At 31.6% G+C, this 24,321-nt stretch overlaps 4 protein-coding genes across 7 annotated transcripts; 3 read left to right on the top strand and 1 right to left on the bottom strand.

The window, feature by feature from the left end:
• Window positions 1-3,788: 3,788 nt before the first annotated feature.
• LOC148232588 (protein I'm not dead yet-like) lies at window positions 3,789-7,212 on the top strand. Its single transcript, XM_088191349.1, has 12 exons — window positions 3,789-3,823; window positions 3,896-4,016; window positions 4,081-4,562; window positions 4,622-4,747; window positions 4,813-4,935; window positions 5,459-5,573; window positions 5,636-5,727; window positions 5,809-5,906; window positions 6,220-6,309; window positions 6,428-6,621; window positions 6,721-6,858; window positions 6,936-7,212. Exons 1-12 carry the CDS (start codon window positions 3,789-3,791, stop codon window positions 7,062-7,064), a joined length of 1,743 nt encoding a protein of 580 aa, XP_088047475.1. The 3' UTR covers window positions 7,065-7,212.
• Window positions 7,213-8,233: 1,021 nt separating this feature from the next.
• RhoGAP5A (Rho GTPase activating protein at 5A) lies at window positions 8,234-12,723 on the top strand. The gene is made up of 8 exons (XM_088192058.1): window positions 8,234-8,339; window positions 8,411-8,612; window positions 8,674-8,898; window positions 8,959-9,233; window positions 9,299-9,550; window positions 11,922-12,053; window positions 12,130-12,235; window positions 12,296-12,723. Exons 1-8 carry the CDS (start codon window positions 8,297-8,299, stop codon window positions 12,456-12,458), a joined length of 1,398 nt encoding a protein of 465 aa, XP_088048184.1. The 5' UTR covers window positions 8,234-8,296; the 3' UTR covers window positions 12,459-12,723.
• A 137-nt stretch (window positions 12,724-12,860) lies between these two features.
• On the bottom strand, window positions 12,861-19,383 carry rho-4 (rhomboid-4). 4 transcript variants are annotated; one of them, XM_088192059.1, is made up of 8 exons: window positions 19,150-19,383; window positions 18,946-19,065; window positions 18,613-18,883; window positions 18,428-18,538; window positions 17,078-17,282; window positions 14,103-14,316; window positions 13,883-14,036; window positions 12,861-13,801 (listed from the first exon to the last, which is right to left on the bottom strand). In XM_088192059.1, the coding sequence occupies exons 2-8, from the start codon at window positions 19,042-19,044 to the stop codon at window positions 13,635-13,637; spliced, it is 1,221 nt and encodes a 406-aa protein (XP_088048185.1). In that variant the 5' UTR covers window positions 19,045-19,065; window positions 19,150-19,383; the 3' UTR covers window positions 12,861-13,634. The 4 variants fall into 4 exon arrangements, with proteins under 4 accessions (XP_088048185.1, XP_088048189.1, XP_088048186.1 ...); XM_088192063.1 differs by lacking the exon at window positions 18,428-18,538; XM_088192060.1 differs by lacking the exon at window positions 18,428-18,538 and having other exon boundaries at window positions 17,078-17,297; window positions 18,946-19,383.
• A 1,617-nt stretch (window positions 19,384-21,000) lies between these two features.
• Window positions 21,001-23,678, top strand: Mks1 (Meckel syndrome, type 1). Its single transcript, XM_088192057.1, has 6 exons — window positions 21,001-21,221; window positions 21,308-21,721; window positions 21,776-21,992; window positions 22,060-22,348; window positions 22,407-22,654; window positions 23,304-23,678. The coding sequence occupies exons 1-6, from the start codon at window positions 21,136-21,138 to the stop codon at window positions 23,562-23,564; spliced, it is 1,515 nt and encodes a 504-aa protein (XP_088048183.1). The 5' UTR covers window positions 21,001-21,135; the 3' UTR covers window positions 23,565-23,678.
• The last annotated feature ends 643 nt before the right edge of the window (window positions 23,679-24,321 follow it).

Here is a 24,321-nt window from a genome sequence, read left to right as displayed (position 1 = left end):
TTATATGATTCGAAAGATATTGTTTGGTTTTGAACGTTTTACCACATTTTTCACATTCCATGTCATGAGCAATACTATGAGTTTGCATATGACGGGAAAGATATTTATCAGTTTTAAATGTTTTACCACAATTTTCGAAATCACACGCATAACTATGAGTATTCATATGATTTGAAAGTGTGTCTATATTTTTCGACGATGTTCCATAATTATTACTTTCAAAATCGCTAATAGAAGAATGAGTTAAAATGTGTTGTGAAAGTGTTTTCTTAAATTTGAAAGCTTTTCCACATTTGTCGCATTCGAAATTACGAGTATTACTATGAGTAGCCGTTTGAAATATTTTATCACAATGTTCATGTTCAGAGTAAATAAACGATTTTCCACAATTATTACTTTCAAATTCGCTTGTGGCGGAATGAGTTAAAATATGTTGCATAAGTGTTTTCTTAAACTTGAAAGCCTTAGCACATTTCACACATTCAAAATCACAAACAACCCTATGAACTTTCATGTGACGCGTAAGACAATGATAAGTTTTAAATGTTTTACCACATTCTACACATTTAAAATTACGAGCATCTTTATGAATTTTCATATGACTTGAAAGATAATGCTTGGTTTTAAATGTTTTCCCACATCTTTCACATTCGTAATTACTAGTATTGATATGAGTATCCATGTGTGTTAGAAGATATTGACTAGTTTTGAATGTTTTACCGCAACTATCACATTCAAAGTCGTAAGCGGCCCTATGAGTTTTCATATGATTTGAAATGCATTGATTGGTTTTAAATGTTTTACCACATTTTTCGCATTTTAAGTTACGAGCATCCCTATGAGTTTGCATATGCCGTGAAAGATTACTATTAGTCTTAAAAGATTTACTACATTTTACACATTCAAAGTTAAAAGCATCCGTATGAATAACCATATGACGTGAGAGACAATGACTCGTCTTATATGTTTTGCCACAATTTTTACATTTAAACTTACGATCGACCGTATGACTTTGCATATGACGGGAAAGTTTTTGATTAGTTTCAAAGGTTTTACCACAATCTTGACAGTCAAAATTACAAACGTCGCCATGAGTATTCATATGAATTGAAAGATGACCATTACCTATATTTTTTTTATCGTTTGTTTCACAAGTGTCGGAATGCGTTTCAATGTGTTGTGAAAGTTGTCTTTTAGTTTCAATATTATAATAATCGTCGTGCATATGAACGGTTTCGTGTTGAACGCTGACACATTTTTGATTTTCCAGTATCTAAAATTGAAATTATAATTCTTATATAAGTTGTAAACATTCAAATACATAGATCAAAATGAATTTGGCTTTACTTGCGTTTCCGCTTGCACATTATCAATTTGATTATATATTTCCACAGCAATTGGATCTATTTTAAGTATATTTTCTTTAACATCGTGCATTTCTGAAATCATAAAATAATCAATAATTGAAATGTAATCGTATATTGTATATGAATATATCTAACCTATTTCGAACAAGTCGTCTACATTGTCTGTATGCGTATATTCACTGCTGTCACCATATTCGCGCTTTACATGTGACTAGAACGAGAAAAAACAGCACTTAAGATTGTAGTGTTACATACTATGTGCTTACTTATTACATTTCATTTACCTCAACTTTATTTTCAATTGTATCGGCAGAATCAAAAGTTTCCGTGTCATTTTCAATATCATGTTCTGAAAAAATGAAGTTTAATGTGTAAAATAAAAATCTAACAACTAAAGACTTAAAACACGAAAAATGAACAAGTATTCATATAACATTTTTAAAAAGGAGTGCTACAAATAAATTCTATTATGTTTTTAATTAATATTTAATTTAATTGCTTCAATGATTTTTTATGTGACCGAGGAGTGATATTAACTCATCCAACTGTCATCCTTCGTACACTCAGGCACATGAAATTTTCGATACACATATGTTCATATACAAAGCACGATTGTGATATATATATAGAGCAAGAAAATTAATTATTATAATACCGGTTTTTATAAAATACGGTAATGCCATTTTGACAGCTCATAGACGTCAAACAAGAGACGTCAAAAACAATGAGCGTATTGGATATTTGGTCCAAATATAAAATAATATTGAGCATACAATTTTTTGGCAAAAATGTTAGTTAACTTTTTCTAGTACACATTGCTTCTAATAATTTGAATATCTACATAAATATAAAAAATACTGGGTTGAGATTTTAAGTATTCCTCCGTACTATAGTATAGTATAGTAAATATATTTACGCGTTGAATAAAATAATAATAACCACTCATCGGCGCAGCAGAAACATTTTGTCGAAAATAGGGGATAAATTCGCCAATACACTCAAACGTATACATGTGTGTCACGTATTTTGAGATGCATTTTTGCAAACGGATACATCAGTCACACGCACATATGCTTTGCATCTCACTCTCGCTCTTTGAGCACCAAGAGAGTCGTGTTACGCACTCTCTTACTCACTCTAGTAAGGATATAATATAACTCACCGACTGGACTTGGTGCGGGTGCAGACCAGTAACTATCGGACTTTCATTCAAATTTATCTATTCGTCTGTTTGTACTGTTCATCCAATGATTTTTTTATTTTCAGCAATTCAATTTCACATATTATTACACATTGCCTCTAATTCAAGTTGAATAATTAAAACGATATTTATGAATATTCCGGCTGTGCTGAAGTTCGTTTCTTTTCAACATCCAGCAATAGTCCGCGACCATGTTCACAGTCCATCTTCATTGGTATCGCATTTCCATTATCTCTATGTCCTGGTGAATTCTTTCATCTTGCTCCTCGCTTACTAAATGGCACTAGATTATTAAAAAGTAGTTTCACAAAGCTCGAAACACTACGACACGTGTACTGCACAGAGTATAGATACACACTGTAGGCGGACGAAGGAACCGGACCACTATAGTAAAATAAATAATATGCCCCCGTAAATTTATTTCTACGCAAAATTTAACACTTATGACCCTTTTCATATATTTTTGATATAAATGGTATAAATAATATTGCCCTATACGTTATCTTGTGTCTTTAAAATATTAGGTTTATTATATGCAAGTGTTTTAAGATTTATTCTTAAAACAATTGTATATAATAGACTAAATATGTAAAATAATGACTTTTAAACGTTTAATACATTCATTTATTTCATCTTTGTTAGTTTTGTAAAAATTGAAAAAAAGCAAGGATCTAGAAGTCTTATAGTGTTTTCATCGTTGTCTAAAGTTTGTATTTCTCAGTTAATTGTTTTCAAAAATGAACAAAGAAGTTATTAAAGATATTTGTTACATTTAGCAGACCTGTAACATAATTTTCATACATTTTGAGCATAGGAATTTTTGTACTTCAAAACCAGTTCATAAATATATTTATTTATTTGGTTACTATGAAAATAATTGTGGTTTACGACTTTCAAATTCAAATACATTTTCTATAGATAATAATTGACATATTATTATTGTAAATTTCGGACCAAAGTTCAAAATATTGGTGTATTAGTGTGTTTTTTTTAGTTTTTTTTTTCATTTTTGCATTTGAATTACTGTACATGTGTTAATTATACAACTTTTATTTGTTTTTCTATTGATTTTTATATTTGATACAATATTTTTTATATTTGTTTAACATATTGGTTACAGGTCGAGACTTAATTATAAATAAAAAACACATTCACTCTTCAATGTTCGGATAATATTTATACTATATAATTTTAAATATAACAAACTCATATACTGAAAAATGGAACCGCCACCGTCAAACGTCGTAATTTCAACGTAATTATTTCACTAACCACGCTGAAATTACTTCTTAAAATTTCTTTATTATTACAATTGCATTCGTTTCAGGCTTCCTATGCTTTCTTTCGGAACTCGTTTAAAACGTTTCTTTCAAGTATACTGGAGGTCTGTGTTAGTAGTCCTAACGCCTCTTATATTTATTCCCATACCGATTATTAAAAATACTCCTGTAAGTATCGATTGATGTATTTAACATTTTGTCATTGCACAAATGTATATTATGGCATTTTTAGGATTTTAAATGCTTATACGTCGTCATCATAATGGCAACTTTTTGGGTAACTGAGGCTCTACCATTACCAATCACCGCCATGCTACCAGTGGTATTGTTTCCAACCATGGGAATCTTGGACTCGGAACCGACTTGTCAATCGTACATGAAAGGAACAAACATGATGTTCATCGGTGGACTCATGTTCGCTGCCGGTCTGCAACATTCTAAGATTCATAAGAGGGTCGCTTTGAAGAGCATTCAGATCGTCGGATGTTCACACAGGAGGCTAAACTTTGGATTGAATTTCGTCACCATGTTCTTATCTATGTGGGTGTCGAATGCGGCCGCCGTCACCATGATGGTGCCTATCACTGAGGCGGTGTTGGAAGTTTTGGAGCAGCAAGGACTCGGAGATATGTATATTAAAAAGAAGAAAGATCCGGAAAACTACGGCTCGAAAAGAATCCAATCCAGCAATGTAGCAGCTGACGAAGACGATGAGTAAGTAAAATCTGTGATTATTTCATACTGTTAATTAGTAATATACATCGTATTTATAGACCACCGATGCCCAGTAAAGTGACAACGTGCTATTTTGTCGGAATCGCATATTCATCTTCTTTAGGTGGTACAGGTACTCTTGTAGGAACGGCAACAAATATTACACTCAAAGGAACTTTTGAAAGGTGTGATTTCATTTATTACTTTTGTATTCTTAAAAAAAATATTTATTTTATATTTTGTGTTGCAGTTTATTCCCAAAAGCTCCTCAAGTAGATTTTTTATATTGGATGCTGTACAACGTGCCCACGATGATATTGATGAATTTTTGCGTTTGGCTCACGCTACAAATTATATTTATGGGAATGTTTAGGTAATTTAACATTTTACATAGTATTAATAGTATTAATTTAAATCCTGTAATGTATTTGTATCAAACGACATAATAATTCAATTCTCTCTGCGAGGAGAAGTTCGAGTTATTTTTGTTTACATACTACCTATCCCTTCGCAAGTAGGTATTTTAACGGGGCTTCGAAGGACCAATGAAACACTATGGTTATTAAAATTCTTCATTTTATCTTGTCTACCTAATCTACAATAATTAACAGTGGCGGATTATCCCCACGTATTTTCATTTTTTTTATGTTGAGACAAATTAAATTATGAATTTCTTTGGTACGTAAGTGTGTAGAGATAAACGATACGAAGCCTCGCCGGTCCACCAAAAAATGTCTTGCCCTACGCTGCCAACACACCAGTGTTACCAAAGTGCCGCCTAGTTTATTTGTCTAAAGTGAATAAATAAATAGGCCCCCCATAGTATACTATTTGAGCACTACTTTACTAAAATGTCAGAAGATACATTAATAATAAAGGGTTTTTTATTATCGTAGACCTAATAGCGAAGATTCCAGGAACGTTAATTTGGGTAAAACTGGAACTGATGTCGCTCGTCAAGTAATTGACGAACAATACAAATCTCTAGGACCGATGACATGGCACGAAAAGGTTCGTATATGAATAAAAAATTTAGAAAAAAAATGAATTTCTACAATAACATGTTTATATAGAGTGCAGGTGTATTATTCATCCTCGCCATGATCCTATACTTTCTGAGGAGCCCTGGTTTCATGCCAGGCTGGGCAGACGTCATGACTGACATGTAATTTTTTTATTTTTTAATAATTTATTTAGCTAATATTGATAATTATATAGTTGTAATGATTATGAATGTATGTTGCAGGAAAGTGAAGGACGCGGTTACGGCGATATTTATAGTGATCATGATGTTTGTGCTGCCTATGTCACTTGACTTTTTAAAGTTCTTCCGACCAGCAACAGGTAAAGTAAAATAAACCCTAAATATTTTTTCCTATTTTCATTACACTCGCAACAAAAGATAAGTCGACAGTTTGTAACCCCTGACTGGCAATTCATCACGCATGCGTTTGTAGAAACGGATAAAAAAAAAGCGTAAATTGTGTAGCCAATGTCTCACAATTAATAGTGAACTCGACGTGATACATGTCGTCCTTACTCGTATTGCCTACCATGTTTAAAAACCGTTGACTCCCATTTTCTGTATACTGACAGAACTGAAATATACATTTACGCTGTTATCCGCTACAATAATAATTTAATTTCAAATTTTCAGCGGATGATCTTCCAGCTAAACCAGGTCAGGGTATTGTAACATGGCAGATACTCAAAGATAAAATTCCATGGGGTCTTCTTTTCTTGCTCGGTGAGTATTTTTTACCTTTTGCCAAAGATGAGTTTATACTACACGCTGCATTTAGCTGTAAAATATACTTTACTTTTGAAAATAAATGTTATAATTTATGGATTTTCAATGCTTACAGGCGGTGGTTTTGCTCTAGCCGAAGGTATCAAAAAATCCGGAATGACCAAATTGCTCAGTGAACCATTGACTAGTCTTGAAGTTCTACCTCCAGCCGTTCTTCTCTTGTTCGTGATCGTCTTTTGTGAAATTCTCACCGAGTTTACTTCAAACGTTGCCATTGCGAATATCATCTTGCCAGTGCTAGCCGAATTGGTATGTATTTCATTTTCTTTGTTTGTCAAATTAAACATTTTCTACATCTACGATAACATATTCGCTTATACGAGTTTTAACATGGGGTTTTATTTACAGTCTGTCGCCATCAAAATTCATCCCTTGTATCTAATGATTCCGGCTTCTGTTGCGTGTTCTATGGCGTTTCTCATGCCTGTCGGTACGCCGCCCAACGCTATTGCTGCAGGCGTCGTAAATATCAGAACTCGCTCTATGGTGAGAAATTACAGTAACAACAAAACAGTCTTACCTGTCCTTATCTACATATGAGATTTTTTGTTTTTAACTAAAAGGTTATCGCCGGAATCGGCCCGAAATTGATAACGACTTTGCTGACATGGGCGATCTTCCCCACTTGGGGAATGGTCATTTATCCAGACATGCGTACGTTTCCCGACTGGGCAAAATCGTCCAAGTCTTAGCCAAGACTTGAAAAACTACTATGTTATAGGATTTCATTGTTTCGCGTAAAATTCGTATAAAAAGATATTATTTTTTACAATTTATTATTTTGAGCTGTGCAGAATAGATCTTAAAAACTGAAACGGATTATTTAAACTTCACTTTTACTCTTCGCTTAAAGGATAATATATTTTTGAAGCGATATTTTATAACCAAAAAGACTTTTTTTTAATTTATTTAAAAAAATTCTTAAAATAGTAGAAATCAGATTAATTTGTTTGTGAATTGCAATGTTTAGATTAACGGATTTTCTTCACGTTATACATCATATATTTTTTTGTTAAGTATTATATTTGGATATTAACAATATTTATGAGTGACTGCTGATTTAATTTTATTTTTAATAATTATTTAAATTTATATACTAAACATAAATTATTATTAACAATTTAATATGTAAATTGTAATGTATGTTTTACCAAAAACATAAATTTAAATATATTACAAAATGTTTGTTGAAGTAGAAACCTTTTTATTAATTAAACACAATTTTACGTCTGGTCTCGTACAGTTGGGTAACTCTGCAGTATCGAAAGATAATGTTCCTCAAGTTTTAAAAGACAAAATACCGATACTACCAAGGAATCTCCGTCGAGTCCGCGGTATCCTACGATGGGAGTACCTCAAGGGAGCATAAATATGAATATGCAAGCTTAGTAATAAAAACAATGTCTAATGCATTATTACCAATAGTACAATAATTGTTGAAATTTCTAGCAATATTCGTATATTCAAATTTGAAATAATTGTTTATTCCTCATTTCAACACGATTTTTCTTTGCACCGTAAGGGAAAGGATGACATTTTCATACATCGAATTCGCTTTCACATAATCGAGACAAAACATACATATTTATTTGTTGAAAATGTAATCATTAGAGTTGAAAAGACACTTATATCTTTAATGATGGTAGTTATAGTTACTTAATAAATTAGAAACAATTAACATATTTGTCTCCATCTAAATACATATACATAGCTTATACAGAAAATATAAATATAACTAATTATACATTATCATAATTAGGAAAATAGTATTTGATTGAATCCTATAATATCAGTTGTAAAGAAAATTATTTTTTACTAGACATAATTATTGAATAAAGTCGAAAATATCTGTGTTAAGACCAAATAAAAAAGTCTGTCTGACAGTAAGCTGTCAAACTGATGGGGCAAGAAACGGGAATTTAAAATGGCCGTCGGTGTCCGCCGTCATAACCTTTGGAAGCCAGAACGTAATTAAAACTACATTAAATACACTTGAAAACAAAGCGCTTTGTTACAATAAATTTACTAATCTTTCCAGTTTATAAATTACAACTCGAAGCACCAACGCCCAAAGCGATAATTTGCACAAAAAATGTCGATCGACCTATTTACTTCGGACCCGAATACCACGGCGTTATAAGTCACAAAGAAGCTCATCTTTTATTAGGAGAAGAACCGAACGGATCGTATCTAGTGAGAAAGGGATCAGAAAACAATGCGTTTTACACTCTTTCGTGGAGGTATACGAAGATATAGATAAATTTAAAGTTTATGATAAAAATAATAAATATTTTTTTAAAGATTCAACAATGAGATATCTCATTTTAAGTTGTATTATGACGGAAGATATTACGTGAAAGATAAGCGTTACGAATCAATGTACGAATTAACGGCAGATGGTTTGATAACCAGACATATGCAACTACATGCAGCTCATATTACAGAATTGATGCACGAAAAAGCAGCTTATAGAGAGAGTCCTTATGTGACCCTAAATCGAAGACGCCTAAGGGCGCTTTCTAAAAAGTAATCGATATACGTTGTATTGTATGTGAATTTTACTTAACTGTTTATATTTTGTGTTAGAAAATCGGAGAAGAGCGTCGCGAGCGAAAAGACAGATGAAACGAGTTTTGAGGAATCGTTGGGGAAATGCGAGATGACCATCGAAAAGTTGAACGTCGAAGAAGAAGCTTTAGATATCAATCCAGCTATAAATAACGAAGTCGATTCCAATATATTAGTCGGGAAATATTCGAAAGATCATTCCTTCAAGATGCACACATTTAAGGGGTTGAACTGGTGCGAGTATTGCGCAAATTTTCTTTGGGGCTTCACGGCTCAAGGTGTTAAATGCGAAGGTATTTTTTTTTAAAGTGTAGGTATTTGTATTTATTATTTTATTTAATAAGAACGTTTGTTTTAGATTGCGGTTTCATTGCTCATTTGAAGTGTTCCAAGCAGGTTCCGAACCATTGCATGCCCGATCTTAAAAAGTTGAGAGGTGTCTTCGGAATAGATTTGACTACGTTGCTCAACGCACATTCCAGTACTTTACCGTTTGTGGTTAAGAAATGCGCGAAGGAGATCGAAGCTAGAGGAATGCAACAAGAGGGCATTTACAGAATTTCGGGGTTTGCTGACGAGATTGAAGCTCTGAAGATGGCACTCGATAAAGGTATTGATTAATTAATACTTCTGAATCTTGATATAATAATTAATAACATCACTTTTTTGAAAATGTAAGTTAAAAACTATTGTCCTATACACTCAGAAACTGACTAAAATATCAAAGAACAACCAAAATCGTTGCAGTGAGCAATAATCATTTTATTTTAAAATATTGTAAAATACTGCCGTATGTAAAACAAATCCTATAGCAGAAAAATTAACATAATTTAATTCAGTAACTTGCAATACAAACTAGTCTTATTTATTTTTATCAGTCAGTCAATCACATGCTTTTAAATTTCTGCCCTGTAATTGGTTGGTAGCTCTGAGGGGCAGTACTGGTATGTGTAAGTACACAGGGCGGTATTGTTTTTTGTTCTGTGGTACTGTTGTTGAAATTATTATAATATCCACCCCACCCCCTTTTGCTATTGTTATATATGTTTTATTTATCATAATCCCTGCTTTTCCCTATGTTTATTTTTTTCTAAAATTAATATGGCTTATAAAATGTTTTACTTGTTCTAATTCAACTCTGTACTCATCGTTCACGTAAATTCTGTGTATATTTGTTTTTATGCATTGACTCTTGAGAATAAAGTAGTTGTTTTATCTTTAGAATGAAAATAATAAGACTTCCATTTTAAGAATGAAAGCTTATTTTATTCACATTTTAAATAACCAATGTCGATTATTTAATGGAAGAAATGTGTTATTGTCAGTAAAAAGTGAAACTAAGTGTTTTAACTAATAAATAAAATTTTAAATTTGTAGAAAAAGGAACTTAAATTAATATTTTATTTTATTAATTTATTTGGCTAATATAGCTAATTGGTTCATACAGTAAACAAATATAATCAAAAAATACATATAAAACATAAACAGAATATAATAAAAGACTAATATTATAAATTAGTTCTTAAGGCACAAATGTGTTTCTTTAGTCTATTTAGGAAACACGCTACATTTTTATTTTTGAGGATTGTCCTAGGAATATTATTATACAAATTTACATCTCCTTATAATATTCCCCTGGCCGTACTCATTTTCTTATACCTCTCTATCCTTAATCTATCTGTATTTCTCTTTAGATTAAGCTTAATTTATTTTAACTTTTTGCTTTCTCTTTTTAAAATAATTATTAAACCATTTTAAAACTATTTCACTTATACTTATAATTTATTTAACATTATATAAACTTCTGTCAATTGTTTTGAAATCTCTCTTGAAATCGAAGAAAACCATTCTAATGATTTTGCTTGTATCCTTGGCCAACACCCAATCATTTATCACTACTTGTAATGCAGTCTCGGTGGAATGTTTTTCTTTGAATCCCGATTGTTGTTCACATATTTTATTATCACCTTTTCCATTCAAGGCAACATGTTAATTGGTCTCATTTCCTCAACCTTTTTATTATTTTTTATTTTAGATATATGTATAATAGTAGCAATCTTAAAATTATCAGGTATTTCTCCTTCGAAGAATGCTTTATCTACTAAATAATGTAATTTAGTTCCTAATGTTTCCCACCTTTCTTTATTTATATTTACATTTAATTCATCAGTACAAGTTCCTTTTTTTTATTTACGTTGTAAATTTATTCTAATTATGTTTTGAATTTATTCTAAAGATACTCTAAATTGCATTGTACTAATTTATTTAATTAAGGTATTGAATTCACAATCTCTTCTATACTCTCAATATAGTATGTATTCACTTTTTCTGCTATCATATGATGATCTTTATATATATTTCCATCAATCCCCATATTTATTATAACGTTTCTCTGATTAGGGTAAATTATTCAGGTCATTTTTTATTTTATCTATCGACTTTTCATACCATTTTTTAGCTATTCTTAATGCTTATACTGCCGTATTTCTACATTGTTGATGTTTTCCATTTTCATTTAAAACTTTATATTCTATTCGTTTCGTTTTTAAATACTAGTTCTATACTGTTTTTAACATATATTTTTCTTACAGAATAGTAAGTTAAAATCACAAATAGTGTTAGTTTATCAGGACCAGACAATCTCAATATTCCTTGTCATCATTACCTATCTGCTTTTATTTATATGACTAATGTAATTGATACAAGAAACAGGTGACCTGTTTCTATGACAAATTAGATTAGATCATACTTTTATAATAGAAAACGTACATAATATTTAGTCTAGTAGATACATATTACTGCTGAATGATAATATCATGCTAACGATTTTATTTTAGAGAATATGAGAATTCTCTTGAATTTCTCCATTTTTGGAATCCCAGCGAAGCGATCGTGTGGATCGTATCTATATTTGTATCCTAGTGTCTATTAAGTGGTTATTAAACTAAGCCCCAGGACTTATATCATTATTTATTTATAAGATGGAGAAGCAGCAGATCTCTCAGAGTATAACAACATAAACGTGGTAGCAGGATGTTTGAAGTTGTACTTGCGTTTGCTCCCCGTTCCGCTTCTAACCCATCAGCTGCATCAAAGTTTAACTGATATCATATGTGAGTGTCTATTGAATTACATGCTCTTAGACCAATTGACACGTCAAAACTAAAATATGTGTTAATTTAATATCAGACTTGAAAACGACTCAAGAGCAAATAACCGCACTGCGTCAAACATTGACCGCCTTGCCTCCGGCGCACTATAACACGCTTCAATACATGATTCAACATTTGAACAGGTAAACATGTTTCGTGTAAATAGTGTCGAATGCGTGCTTACATATTTACGTTTATTATAGAGTGAGTTTGCTGGCGAACGTTAACAAGATGACGGCTCATAATCTGAGCACTGTTTTCGCTCCGACTTTGATGGCGGTGCCTTCGCAATGCACCGATCTAACGCAAGAGATAAACGTGCTGGAAACTCTCATCACGCACTCCACTAAAATATTCGGAATGTGATTTTAATGACATATCTTATATATTATACAATATATGACATTCCTATGTTTATTTATATCGTGCAATTATTTTATATTAGCTAAAAGCGAAATTTTGTATTATGATTATTCCAGTGTATTAGGATTTATATTTAAAAAATAACATTCCAACTTAATTGGTTCAATTCGTGTATCAAAACGACTGATTTATAATTGAAGAATTTGTGATCATATTTAAGTATTATATTTAATACTCTTTTATAATAAAATTTAAAGGATATCAATAGTATTAATAGTTTTTATTAACCCATCGTTAGTATGCATTAAATTGACAAACTATGCCAGTTGGAGCATGTTTATTTTATTAAATTGTCAAGATAATCCAGTTGAGTTATGTTAGTTATAAATAAATTTACACGTGTTATAACTTATAACAGAAAAATATATTGTATTACTTTATAAAAACGTACAAAATACACGATTTAAACAATTTGAAAAGTACTTGAATAAAATAGTATATAAAAATGTATAGACATATAAAAATACATTACATTATGAACATATAAAATCAAACCTGTCCATATATATATATATATATATACAAAAAAATACAAAACAGATTCATCGATATGTATTACACATTTAAAAAGCTTAATGTGTTTTAAAAATCAACAATAAAAAAGACAACGGCAATGCTTTAAAACGCATAATACATAAATTGAAAAATATTTAAGCGTATCACCCGTATTTACTTAAGTTTAAATAAAGACACATTTTACCATTTGATGGCTGGACTTTAAATTGTGCAATTGTTCAGTGTAAGTCTTACATCGGCATCATTTAGGATCATTGATATATTCCATATGAAGAACTTTTAACATAATTATATTATTTATGGACATTAGGCTACCCTTTACGGTAATATAGTTTTAAATATCAACACTCTTGTATCGATTAAACAATCATTAAGGCGATTAAATGTTCGAGTACATTTAACACAAAGGCACGAGTGAATTTCAATATAAATCACAACCGAGAAATACTAAATGGCAACGATCTGTTTAATAGATAGCATCTTTGTGCTGTAGTTGTAAACCTTAAGTATTTATATATAATCATAGGCAATCGAAGCATATTTGGTGAAAGATTTGTACATTGACCACACTAGATTGACATAGATGCAAAAAGAGCAATTAAACTATTTGTAATTAGGCCTCGATGGCGCGAAATGATCAGACCAGAAAATATTCATTAAAATAAAAGTGGACATTAATGCAAAGTATAATATTATAGCACACCACCAGAGCTTCTTTTCCCAAGGTCTAACATTCAGATTTCGCAATACGCCAATACCCACCAGCAAGCCTAAAACAGTATTAAACAATATAAATTGATCCTGAACTACTACATTTAATTTAAGACACAATATGTAAAAAAATAGTATACCAGCAATGGCTCCGCCCAGATGAGCTACATAACCGACGTTTCCTTCTTCCCCGGCACCTGCATATCTGTTATAAATGGCAGTTCCGACGTCGGTGCCGATGATGCACAAGTAAACCAACAGTTGAATCACGGCAAACTCCATTTCTTTCCAATTCTAAAAGCATTACCGAGTATTTTTGAAGCTCGTATTTTTTGCTCGTCAATATATATACTGTATTACCAAAAACAACGTTGCAAGATGAGCCGTTATGAGAGCGTATACGCCACCGGATGCACCGGCCAAAAAAACGGACGGATCAGTTATAGAAGTGAACAGAGAACCGGCAAACACTCCGGCCACGTAAATCACCAGCACGCGATACCACTTGTGAACCATTTCCAGAGGAATTCCTAGCAAAAGCTGCACGAAGAGATTGACGACCAGATGCACCGATCTTTATTAAAAAAAAAAATTAACCCTTTTGTTGCCGAATTATATGGGAATACTATCTAAATATCAATGAATTACTTAATACAAATAATATTATTTGAACCTGATGCAAATACTCTACTGCCCATTAAAAATGTATCTGTTTTTTTTTTCAGTTATGATGTCATAATCAGCAATTATTATATTACAATATATTATATTCAGCAATCAAATGGTTTAGAGAGTGAATACACCATCTTCTATTACACTGTACAAGATTTTTAAAACAACAAAAAACTAGATCTGTATCATTAGCTTTTTTCAGGACCATTATTTTTTTCATTTCGGTTTATGTTCCGGTTCAATTAAAAAAAATATATCAGTTCGGCTCCGGTTTTCGTTTCGGAAAAAATAACAGTTTTTGGTTCAGATCTGAATGATTGATTTTTAAATGTTTTTATTTTAATTAAAAATGTATTTTCTACCATAATTTAGAACATTTTATTCCTTTTGATACACTAATATAATATAAATAATAATAATTAGGGTGCACCGACTATTGATCCCATAAGTTTCTTCAAAAATTTATATTTGTAAATTTGCATCATATTAAAATTGGGTGATAGCAAATTTATAAAAATATTACTTCCATACGAAATTAAATATACTTTAGATAATTAAGAATATTTACAAACCATTAAGTAAAAACCAATTACACATATTTTAATTCAAAAGCTACATGTGTAATTAATTAATTTGTAATACATAAATAAATAAACAATTTTACTCAAATTTATAAATAAATTAACAACAGAGCAAATGTTTCAAGATATTGTAAAAAAAAAATATAAAAATACTTTAACCTTTGAGTAGTAAGTTATTTTTTAGCATATGTGTACATTATTCTTACATTGTGTTTTTTTTTTAATTCGTATTGTTAATTTTTTTTAAAAATTGTTTTGATTAATTTTTTATAGTTATTTATTATATTATACAATTATATTTGTTTATGAAGCAAATCCAGTGGTTCTCGACATTTTGTTAAAGCATTTTTTATAGTTAATTTCTACTTTTATTAATTTGTGATTTGTATTTTATTTACTTTATTGATAAAATAAATTCAGTGGTTCTCAACATTTTTAATTAAGTTATTAATTTAAGTCGCACATTTATCATTATTTTTATTTATTGTAATATATTTACTTATTATATTATATTTATTGATGAAGCAAATTCAGCAGTTCTCTAGTTTTTTATTTGCGTCTCACTTTTATAAAATTCTGATTATTTTATTTACTTATATATTAGAGTAAATTCCAGAGCAATGGAGTCATTGAAAATTTTTCCCGACTCCGACTTTTTCGCAAGGTCCAACTTCGACTCCGAATTTAAAAATTTCGAAAAGATATTAATTTTTTTATTATTAATTATTTTCATTAAAATAACATTAAAGAAAGAACAAAAAATAATTAATCATTTTTGGTACACAATTTACGTGATTTTTCTATACATATTGGAAATGATGTTGAGTTCTGAATTTTTATGACGGGATGTGAATCAGATGATGTGTTAGCATATTAGGTGTGAAAGTAATTAGTACATATATGTACATACTATTTCTAATATGTCATATGTAAATATGACCCTGGATGTCATTCGTTTGGATTAGTGCCACGCCATTGTATGTGGCATCCGGCAGGTGGACGGTCGGCTGTTGTTGGGTATTTGATTAAGTGCATATAAACTTTTGTTTACTTCATATGACTGATTTAAAACGCATGGTGCATGAGGAACAATTAAAAAAATATTGGTCAGGGTGAAAAGGATTAAAAAGGAGTAGAAGTCGGTCGATTTTTTATGACTCCAACTCCGATTCCGCAGCCCTGGTTAATTCAGTGGATCGCAATATTATTTTAACTTTTTATTATAAACTTTTTTATTTACGTCTCACTTTTATTAACATATGATTATTTTTTTTTACTTATATATTAGAGTAAATTTTGTTTTGTTGATAAAGTAAATTTAGTGGTTCTTAATTTTTTATTTAAGTCTCAATTTTATTAACTTTTGATTATTTTATTTACGTCTCACATTTGTCAACTTATGATTATTTTATTCACGTATATATTATAGTAAATGTTGCTTTATTGATAAAATAATTTAATGGTTCTCAACATTTTATTGTAACATAAATTAAAATATGAAACTCATGCTGCTTGTTTATGTGATGCAAAAAAACATATAAACCGAATTTTGACCAATAGGAGAGCGCAAAAAACAATCCCTTCTCAAAAGTCAAAAATCCACGTCAAAAGCAATAAAATCGTGTCGGCGCCGTCGCAGTGGAAATGCTCATTACCGAGCGTCGACACAATTTTATTGCTTTTGACGTGAATTTTTACTTCTGAGAAGTGATAATTGTTTTTGCACCCTCCTTGTAAAAATATATATCTACCGGTTAAAATGTATTCCGATATGATTTCACTGAAATTACATATTTACACGAAATTTCAAGGCAAAAGTTGGCTAGTCGGTAGTCGTCTTTTTTAATATTTAGATTTCATTAAAAATCATATTTCATTAAATGACTTGCATTTTTGTAGCCAAATTCAAAGGAGGCAAATGCCCCCCCCCCTCCCCCCAATGACGTCTCTGATTTAATCATTAGGTCTCATGCAGTTATGAAGTTATCGAATAGAGAAGATAAAAGTACTTAGATGTGAAATGTATTTGAGATCATTTTAACCTAACTCATTACATATTATCAAAGTATCAAAAGTACTCACCCAATATGGACAAACATGTAAGAGAAAAATCTCCACGCCTCGAATCTCTTATAAGGGTTGTATATGAGCTCTGTGGCTATAGGGCCAGTTCCGCGCGGATGATCCACCAGCGCATCGTATAAATAAAGTATAAACTCTACGATAGACACTATAACCATGCAGAGTGCTGGTGGCCAACACTTATACTCCTCCTCATATGGTCCATCTGCGTAAGCATATCCTATGTAAAAACATTCAACACAAACACAACACGACACAGAATATTTTTTTTGATTAGTGCCATTCATTGTTAGTAATATATTCATGCATAATATAATTTTATTCAATGGAATCAATGCAAAATGATATGTTTATCAGATAAAAAACATATGATATTAGTCAATAAATAATCTGACTGTTCATAATAACAGAAGATTCTCGTTATCAATGATAATAAATACAAGAGTTAGTTATGAATGTAATGTGAATTCATTATCAGCTATTTACAAGCTATTATTAGAATTATATATATATATATATGTATATAACACAGATCCGTGTGTACGGCATGAAGTTAGTCAGTGAGATAATAAATATTTTATCAATGGTTTTAAACTTGTCAAAATTTTAATATTTCATTACATTCATTAATATCTATATAAATGTAAAAATAATAGATTAATTTTATTATACTTTATATTTGGATCTTACCAGTGGCGTAGCTAGTGTATGTGCCGCCCAGGTCGATCCTTAAAATTGCAACTCCCCCCCATACATATTTTGCAAAATAATAAATTTGTTATTATTAAGCTCTTGTTATTCGTGGATTTATATATATTTTAGTGAATTCAGGGTTAATAACCACACTAGAAGATCCCATCGCGAATATGCCGCCCCCAAGCAAGTGCCGCCCGGAGCGGCTCGCCCCCTCTGCCCTCCCACAGCTACGCCACTGGATCTTACACAATATTATTTTTCATGCGTTTGTGAGCAATTATCTGAATTTATAAAATTCAACAATATTCAAACATTAGATTATACTGTTTATATTTAATCACAATATAGAAATGAATCAGTTAATTTATAACACTCGAATGTATTTTACATGTTTGTTGTGAAATATAAAATTAGGGGTAAATTTGCAAATTTAACATTTTTTAGCCTTAGGGTCGCAATGTATTAAAATACGAGATGTCCATGCACACATAATCAATGTCGCACTTTTTCTGTCATGATAAATGATTCACACTAAACAAACAATGAATCGGTTTAGTCGAAAAAGATAATACTATTGAGTGTGAGTACAGAGAGCCACGCCCTTGTGTTAATATGTTGTTTATACGAGCAAATTAAAACCACTTTAGCATTTACCAACGGGAGAATCTACAACGTCAAACGCAGCGGAACATTCGTAAGGTATCGGACCGTCCGGTTCAAGGACAGAAGTTTGTCTGGAGGCCGCGGGCGTTACGAAAACACTATCTACTTTGCAATGATTCAGATTTAACACACACGCGTTAGTTTCATTCGATAACTACAATTCAAAAACTCTATACCTGTAGTGTCTGAATGGCGACGTTCCTGAATGCCCGGAATCATAAACTTAATATATCGGTTGACCAAGTGACCGAAGATGTTCCTGTTCTCCGGCCTATGAATCATCTCTACAAACTCATTCAGATTCAAATAGCCGTCGTTGTTAATGTCGGAGGATTGCATCAAGTTGTGTATGAACGATTGCGGAAGCTCCTGGCGGTTGAATCCCGGAGATCTAATCATATCTCTCAACTCCGCGATGGATATTCTATCGTCTCCGTCTTGATCATACTGAATTAAACATAATTTTAGAACAAAAACATATGACGATTAACATAACCTCATCAGTTTACCCGTCTGAATAATTCGATCCAATGACTATTCGGGTTTCCGAGGTCATTGAAAGGAATAACCTCAGCTTGTCTCTCTGCATCTTGAAGTTGCGGGTCCATTTCACAAATTTCTCATGAAACCTATTTTCAATCAAGTTTCCAATTTTAAATTGCACCTTTCTAACGTCTACTTAGTGACGGATACGTTTGACTAAAATGATATACTTTTTGTATTACTGCTTAATCTTATCTCTTTATCGATATCTTTATATATGTTTGCTCATATTGGTTACTATTTTTTTTTGTCAAATAAAATACAATGACAATTTACAACATTTAAATAAAATATAAATTTTAATAATAGCGCACTGATACGATCATAAATTGTACAACAAATAAATTAAATCATAGAGAGCAGTTACGCCCATTCCGTTAATGACAGCTACGAGCGTATAGCTCAGTATTGCCAGATTTCAAAAATAGTTTTTAGACCATCGTGTGAACATTTTCTTTACATTGCGAATGCCATAAAATAACAGTAACCTATATTTAATAAAATATAAATATACAATGGTGTATTTACTTACGAGATTAATTCGTTCCGTGACTCAAATTACTCGTATGTAATTTTTTCTCTCTCATTGAAATTCGGTAGACACGCGTCGGTGATGTTTTTACTGTCTATTGTGTTTTTGATAGTGTCTCGGGTGTCCGTAATTTGTGTCTAAGTGATTGATAATTTTGTTTTAATTACTTATTTTATTGTAAAAAACAGGGCTATGGCTAAATATAGTGATTATAATAATAACACATATGTTGTGTAATGGTAGTGATGGAGAGGATTTCATGTTTGATTTATCATTTTATTTTCGTAGTGTTTATTTCAGATTTTTTTTGTGAAATAAGCTTTATCATTGTTTAAAAGCACATAATATTTTCAATCGATTTATGTAAACTTCGCTGACATTATATTGTACCGTTTATTTTCTTACTAAAAAAACACATTCGGAACACATACTTTTACATAACGGACTTTCGGTTGTAACGAACACCTCATTAGTCCGTTATATCGAGGTTTTACTGTATTCTTTTTTTTATACTATTTAATAATATATATTTATAAATTAATATAAGATATTACAAGAACAAAAGTTTCCAGATACGGCAGCTTCCATAAATTATGTGACATGTTTTTCGTAAAATTTACCCTCTATCCCCTCCTGTTTTTACAATTTTATGTAAATGTTCGACGGACGAGGCACCGCCGGTCATCGCTTTCCTGCCGAGATCCCCCAAAGAATGTGCTGCCCTCCATCGCCGTCACGTCAGTGTAACCAAGTTGCCGCACAGATTTGCCTATAATAAATAAATAAGTATGCTCCCCCCACATGCCTTAAAAATACTACTGCAGCGGCTCAATCCGTGTCTAATTGCCACCCGTCACCTCCAGTTGCCAAAACGTTACCTATAAATTATATAATTAAAATATTAGTAATACCATGATTATATATTTCATATATACATAAAAAGTTTAGTTTAGTTAGTCTACTGATGCGCATATGAATTATTTAAAGTGAATTGTAAACAAAACTTATATATTTTCAGATAAAAATCAGTGTGTAACGTCACATTTTCTAAAACCGCTTTATTACCATTGTCTCAAGTCATCGCACTATATCATCCCTCCTTCGTTTTACAAAAAAAAGCATTTTTAAGATAACAGAATAAAGATTATATAATATTATTATAATCGATTATCACGTGTTACGTCTTTCTTATCTTACAGATAATTATTGTGATAGACAATTTAAATAAAACGAGACAAATGGCGCTCAGTAACATCTATTGATTGTAAGCTGTTATTGTCTATTATTAATTTACATACTTTGATTTTAATATAGTGCCTAACAACTTACATAATATTTGTTGACTGTGCTTACCCCGTTGTAACGCATTGGGCTAAAGCCTGTCATGTTGCAAGGAACGATTTATGGTTTTAAATTATATAAACATATTATTTAGATTTTTCTGTGTTAATTTTACACCGTAATTTTATATTATATTTTAGCTATATTTTTAATATTCATTGTAAATTATGATAAAAATAATTATAAGAAGTATTTATTCCATTTTGAAATTAGCTGAACTAATTGTTAAATATCTATGGTAGTATCCATGACAACAAACATATAAACACAGTAGGTACACAACATGTCAAAAATGTACGCATTTGCAAAGTGCAACTACATATCTGGTTTTTATACCAGCAGAGAACCTATTGAACATTTTAAATTCAAGTAAGCAAATCTAGTTTTATTAATGCAAAGATTGCAATTTGTGTCTTTGTTACTTAGAATAAAAGAGTCACATTTATTATATGTAGAATAAAACTGAAGGAGATAAACGAAACCATTCCAATATTGAAAATAGACTTTCCATCGGAAGCTGGAGAGGAGCAAATCGAGACTGAAAACGTCGGATACTACGAAGAAAGATCATTTTCATGGCAAGAAAAGATTCGCAGGAATAGCTCAGAATTGGTTAAAGAAGACAACGAAGATGATAGTAAAGCCAAAAATGAAGATTCGGAACATAAACCATCAAGACAGAGGATACTCTCTTATGTCGATAAAGATAATTATGACGAACGAAAAAGTATCACTACCGACACTAGTGAAGATTTGAACATTTATAAGCGCTTAGAGAAGAATGAAAGCATCGAGACTCAACAAGGAAAGGATACAGTAGACGTTTGTCAAAAGATGTTCATCGTTGTCGATATGAACGATTATAAAAGGTAATTTAATCAAAGTATTGAATCTGGTTGTTATAAAAATTTGATATTTTTCAGAGAATCTAGTTTAATTCAGGAACATGTCTTGTTTACTATGGCGTGGTATCCGGATGAGAAGCATTTGAGAGTCACTCCGGATTTTAACGATCTACAAAATAATCCATACGCCTTGGAAGTCAGCTATAATTCGAAACAACTCTTCCATTATTCAATTGAGCATATATCTGACGGCATAAATGAATACAAAGCGACAGAATCTAAAACAGTAAAACGAGTAAGTAAAAAGCCATAAGTTGCGACTTAATCGTATTCGCCAATATTAACATCCGATACGTTCACAGATAGCTCGGTACGAAAACGATATTCGTCTACGTAAGTCGTATGCAGAGTTTCCGGTGCCTTCTAAACGTCTGCTAAGGTCCGTAGTGTTATTCGAGATCTTATCTGCTCACGGTTTCGAATATGATAATCTATACGTAGAATATTCAGTGGAGATTCCATGCGGATTTGAATGCGACGACGATCTGAAAGGCATCACACATACTTCTTCTATAAAAGGACCTGAAAAGAATGCACATTTTAGTCATCTCATCGAACTGCACTTAGACTTTGATCTCGATTCGGAAAAAGGTATGGATCATAATCGATTAGCAATTAATATTGGATTCTATACAGTAAATTGTTTTAGAATTTATATACGAAGCGCCTCAGATATTCTTCGAAGTGGTATCGTGCGACTTTTGGGGAAGGCGCAGAACTGAAGGCTATTGTAGAGCTCGTTTACCGATAGCAACTCCAGGACGTACAGAATCTGCATTGAACGCGGTCAATCCTAAGTATAAAAACGAGCGACTGTGGGAGATGGAGCGATACTTTATCGGAGGCCATGGCGTCTTAAAGGAGATATCCACAATTGGAGTGCCTTTCGACGTCCAGGTGAGATTGCATATTTGATATATGAAACTGGACACAGAGTAGGAATGATGATGATGAGTTTTTACTGGTCCATCGGGCTAGTTGATTTATTTAGAAGACACATGAGAATTGTAATCGAATGATCTTTAATTATTAATATGTCCAATAATAGATGTTTGATTATCAATTTTATGAAAATAAAGTAAAATTACCTGAATACAGTTATGTGCTGTTAAAATTATATAAACCCATTGGCACTCTTCACCGTACTTTTAATTAAATATATATATATTAGTTTTTGGTCTGCCTAGAAATCTTAAAAAGTGCACTTGAATAAAATTTTATAACTACTCGAATAATTTGAGACAGTAACTAAGTAGTTATATGTGCATAGTATGGAAAAGGCTATACCAGTATATATCGTCATTTTTCTGACAATATATTTACAATAATGTTATAACCAAGTACTGGATACTTTCACGCCGTTGGACAATTTGAGTATAAGTTACTGGACATATTAAAAATATTGTATAAATATATGTGAATGTATAAAAAATTAAATGTTGCCAATTTTAAAATTAAGTATGAATCGATAGCATTCAAAGCGTAGTCTCCTTTTTATTATTTTAGTAGAATAATAATAATAATAATGAGTAATTATTGTTTACAGGGAGATTGTTTTTCAAAGGAGAATTTGACGTGTGCGTCATCAGGAAAATTGAAGGTCGCGACCACTGTGCTTTTGCAAAGTCGAGCCTACGCGGAAGATCCGAAACCGAAAAATCGCATCTCTGAGCGGCTGAATACTAGATCGCTGTTCGAAAGCGTGGGTTGCGCTCTGTCGGCGTACAAAAAAGCCAAGGAAAAGTTCGAAGAGTGTTCGCGGAGCGACAGAAAACACGACCGACAAAGCGAAGACGCTCGCGCCTAAGTGTTGCTACTCGCTTCACCGTTAAGTCCCTCGGACGCGTGGCGGTGTTACCAATTTTTATTATTTCCCGCATGCTAAACGATGTAATAACAACAAATATATATTTTTTTATTTTATTCGTGTTTAACTTAATTATAAACTAATTTTTTATATTGAAATTATGACAACCTTTTATATCACTACATGTAAACCAATTGACAAAAATATGAGGGCAGTAAAGCTGACATAGCATACATTGAAGACAATGAAATGCATTGGGTCAGGAGGAAAAACAACAGGTACAAAAATAACTTTTACCAATATTTAGCAGTATATATTGCATTGTTTTGTTAGCCACGAGTTGCAATAAATAAAACTGATGATTAAGTGCTACTAACCAGAATAAAATCGGCCAACGCGAGCACAACTGCCCGATCGGCGAGAGTCAACTGAGATTCGACTATCAACCTGCGACTGCATGTTGATATTGGCCTACCGATATCAACTTGAATTATTCGAGCTACGCCGTCTTCGAGTAGAGGGCTTATTGATATGATTTCATTGGCGTAATAGACAGTTCGGCATTTTCACGAGAGAAGACGTCGCGATACCGCCTAACTAAGAAAATATTTATATACGTTGTATGTCACTATTTTCAAATACAAATGGGCTTGTAAATCAATACATAATTAAAATTTTCTAAAAATAGTATTACAACTGTATGCCGCGAAACCGAAAAAAAAACGAAGATTTAATTACATTAATGCACAAACAATTT

The sequence above is a fragment of the Plectrocnemia conspersa genome, unplaced genomic scaffold, assembly GCF_051122295.1.
Source record: "Plectrocnemia conspersa isolate PC_06_02 unplaced genomic scaffold, ASM5112229v1 ptg000009l, whole genome shotgun sequence".
In the NCBI taxonomy this organism is placed as follows: domain Eukaryota; kingdom Metazoa; phylum Arthropoda; class Insecta; order Trichoptera; family Polycentropodidae; genus Plectrocnemia; species Plectrocnemia conspersa.
Note: the sequence above shows the minus strand (reverse complement) of the source record. Positions and strands in the feature narration are given on the sequence as shown.

Coding starts and splice junctions, on each gene's coding strand:
- rho-4 (XM_088192059.1), bottom strand. CDS start 19,044: ATGGACCCGCAACTTCAAGATGCAGAGAGACAAGCTGAGGTTATTCCT. Junction 18,539..18,612: donor TCGCCATTCAGACACTACAG/GTATAGAGTTTT, acceptor ATTGCAAAGTAG/ATAGTGTTTTCGTAACGCCC. Junction 14,037..14,102: donor ATCTTGCAACGTTGTTTTTG/GTAATACAGTAT, acceptor TAATGCTTTTAG/AATTGGAAAGAAATGGAGTT.
- Mks1 (XM_088192057.1), top strand. CDS start 21,136: ATGTCAAAAATGTACGCATTTGCAAAGTGCAACTACATATCTGGTTTT. Junction 21,222..21,307: donor ATTGAACATTTTAAATTCAA/GTAAGCAAATCT, acceptor TATTATATGTAG/AATAAAACTGAAGGAGATAA. Junction 21,722..21,775: donor GATATGAACGATTATAAAAG/GTAATTTAATCA, acceptor GATATTTTTCAG/AGAATCTAGTTTAATTCAGG.
- RhoGAP5A (XM_088192058.1), top strand. CDS start 8,297: ATGGCCGTCGGTGTCCGCCGTCATAACCTTTGGAAGCCAGAAC. Junction 9,234..9,298: donor TCAAGGTGTTAAATGCGAAG/GTATTTTTTTTT, acceptor CGTTTGTTTTAG/ATTGCGGTTTCATTGCTCAT. Junction 12,236..12,295: donor ATGATTCAACATTTGAACAG/GTAAACATGTTT, acceptor CGTTTATTATAG/AGTGAGTTTGCTGGCGAACG.
- LOC148232588 (XM_088191349.1), top strand. CDS start 3,789: ATGGAACCGCCACCGTCAAACGTCGTAATTTCAAC. Junction 4,748..4,812: donor CTCAAAGGAACTTTTGAAAG/GTGTGATTTCAT, acceptor TTTGTGTTGCAG/TTTATTCCCAAAAGCTCCTC. Junction 5,574..5,635: donor CGATGACATGGCACGAAAAG/GTTCGTATATGA, acceptor ATGTTTATATAG/AGTGCAGGTGTATTATTCAT.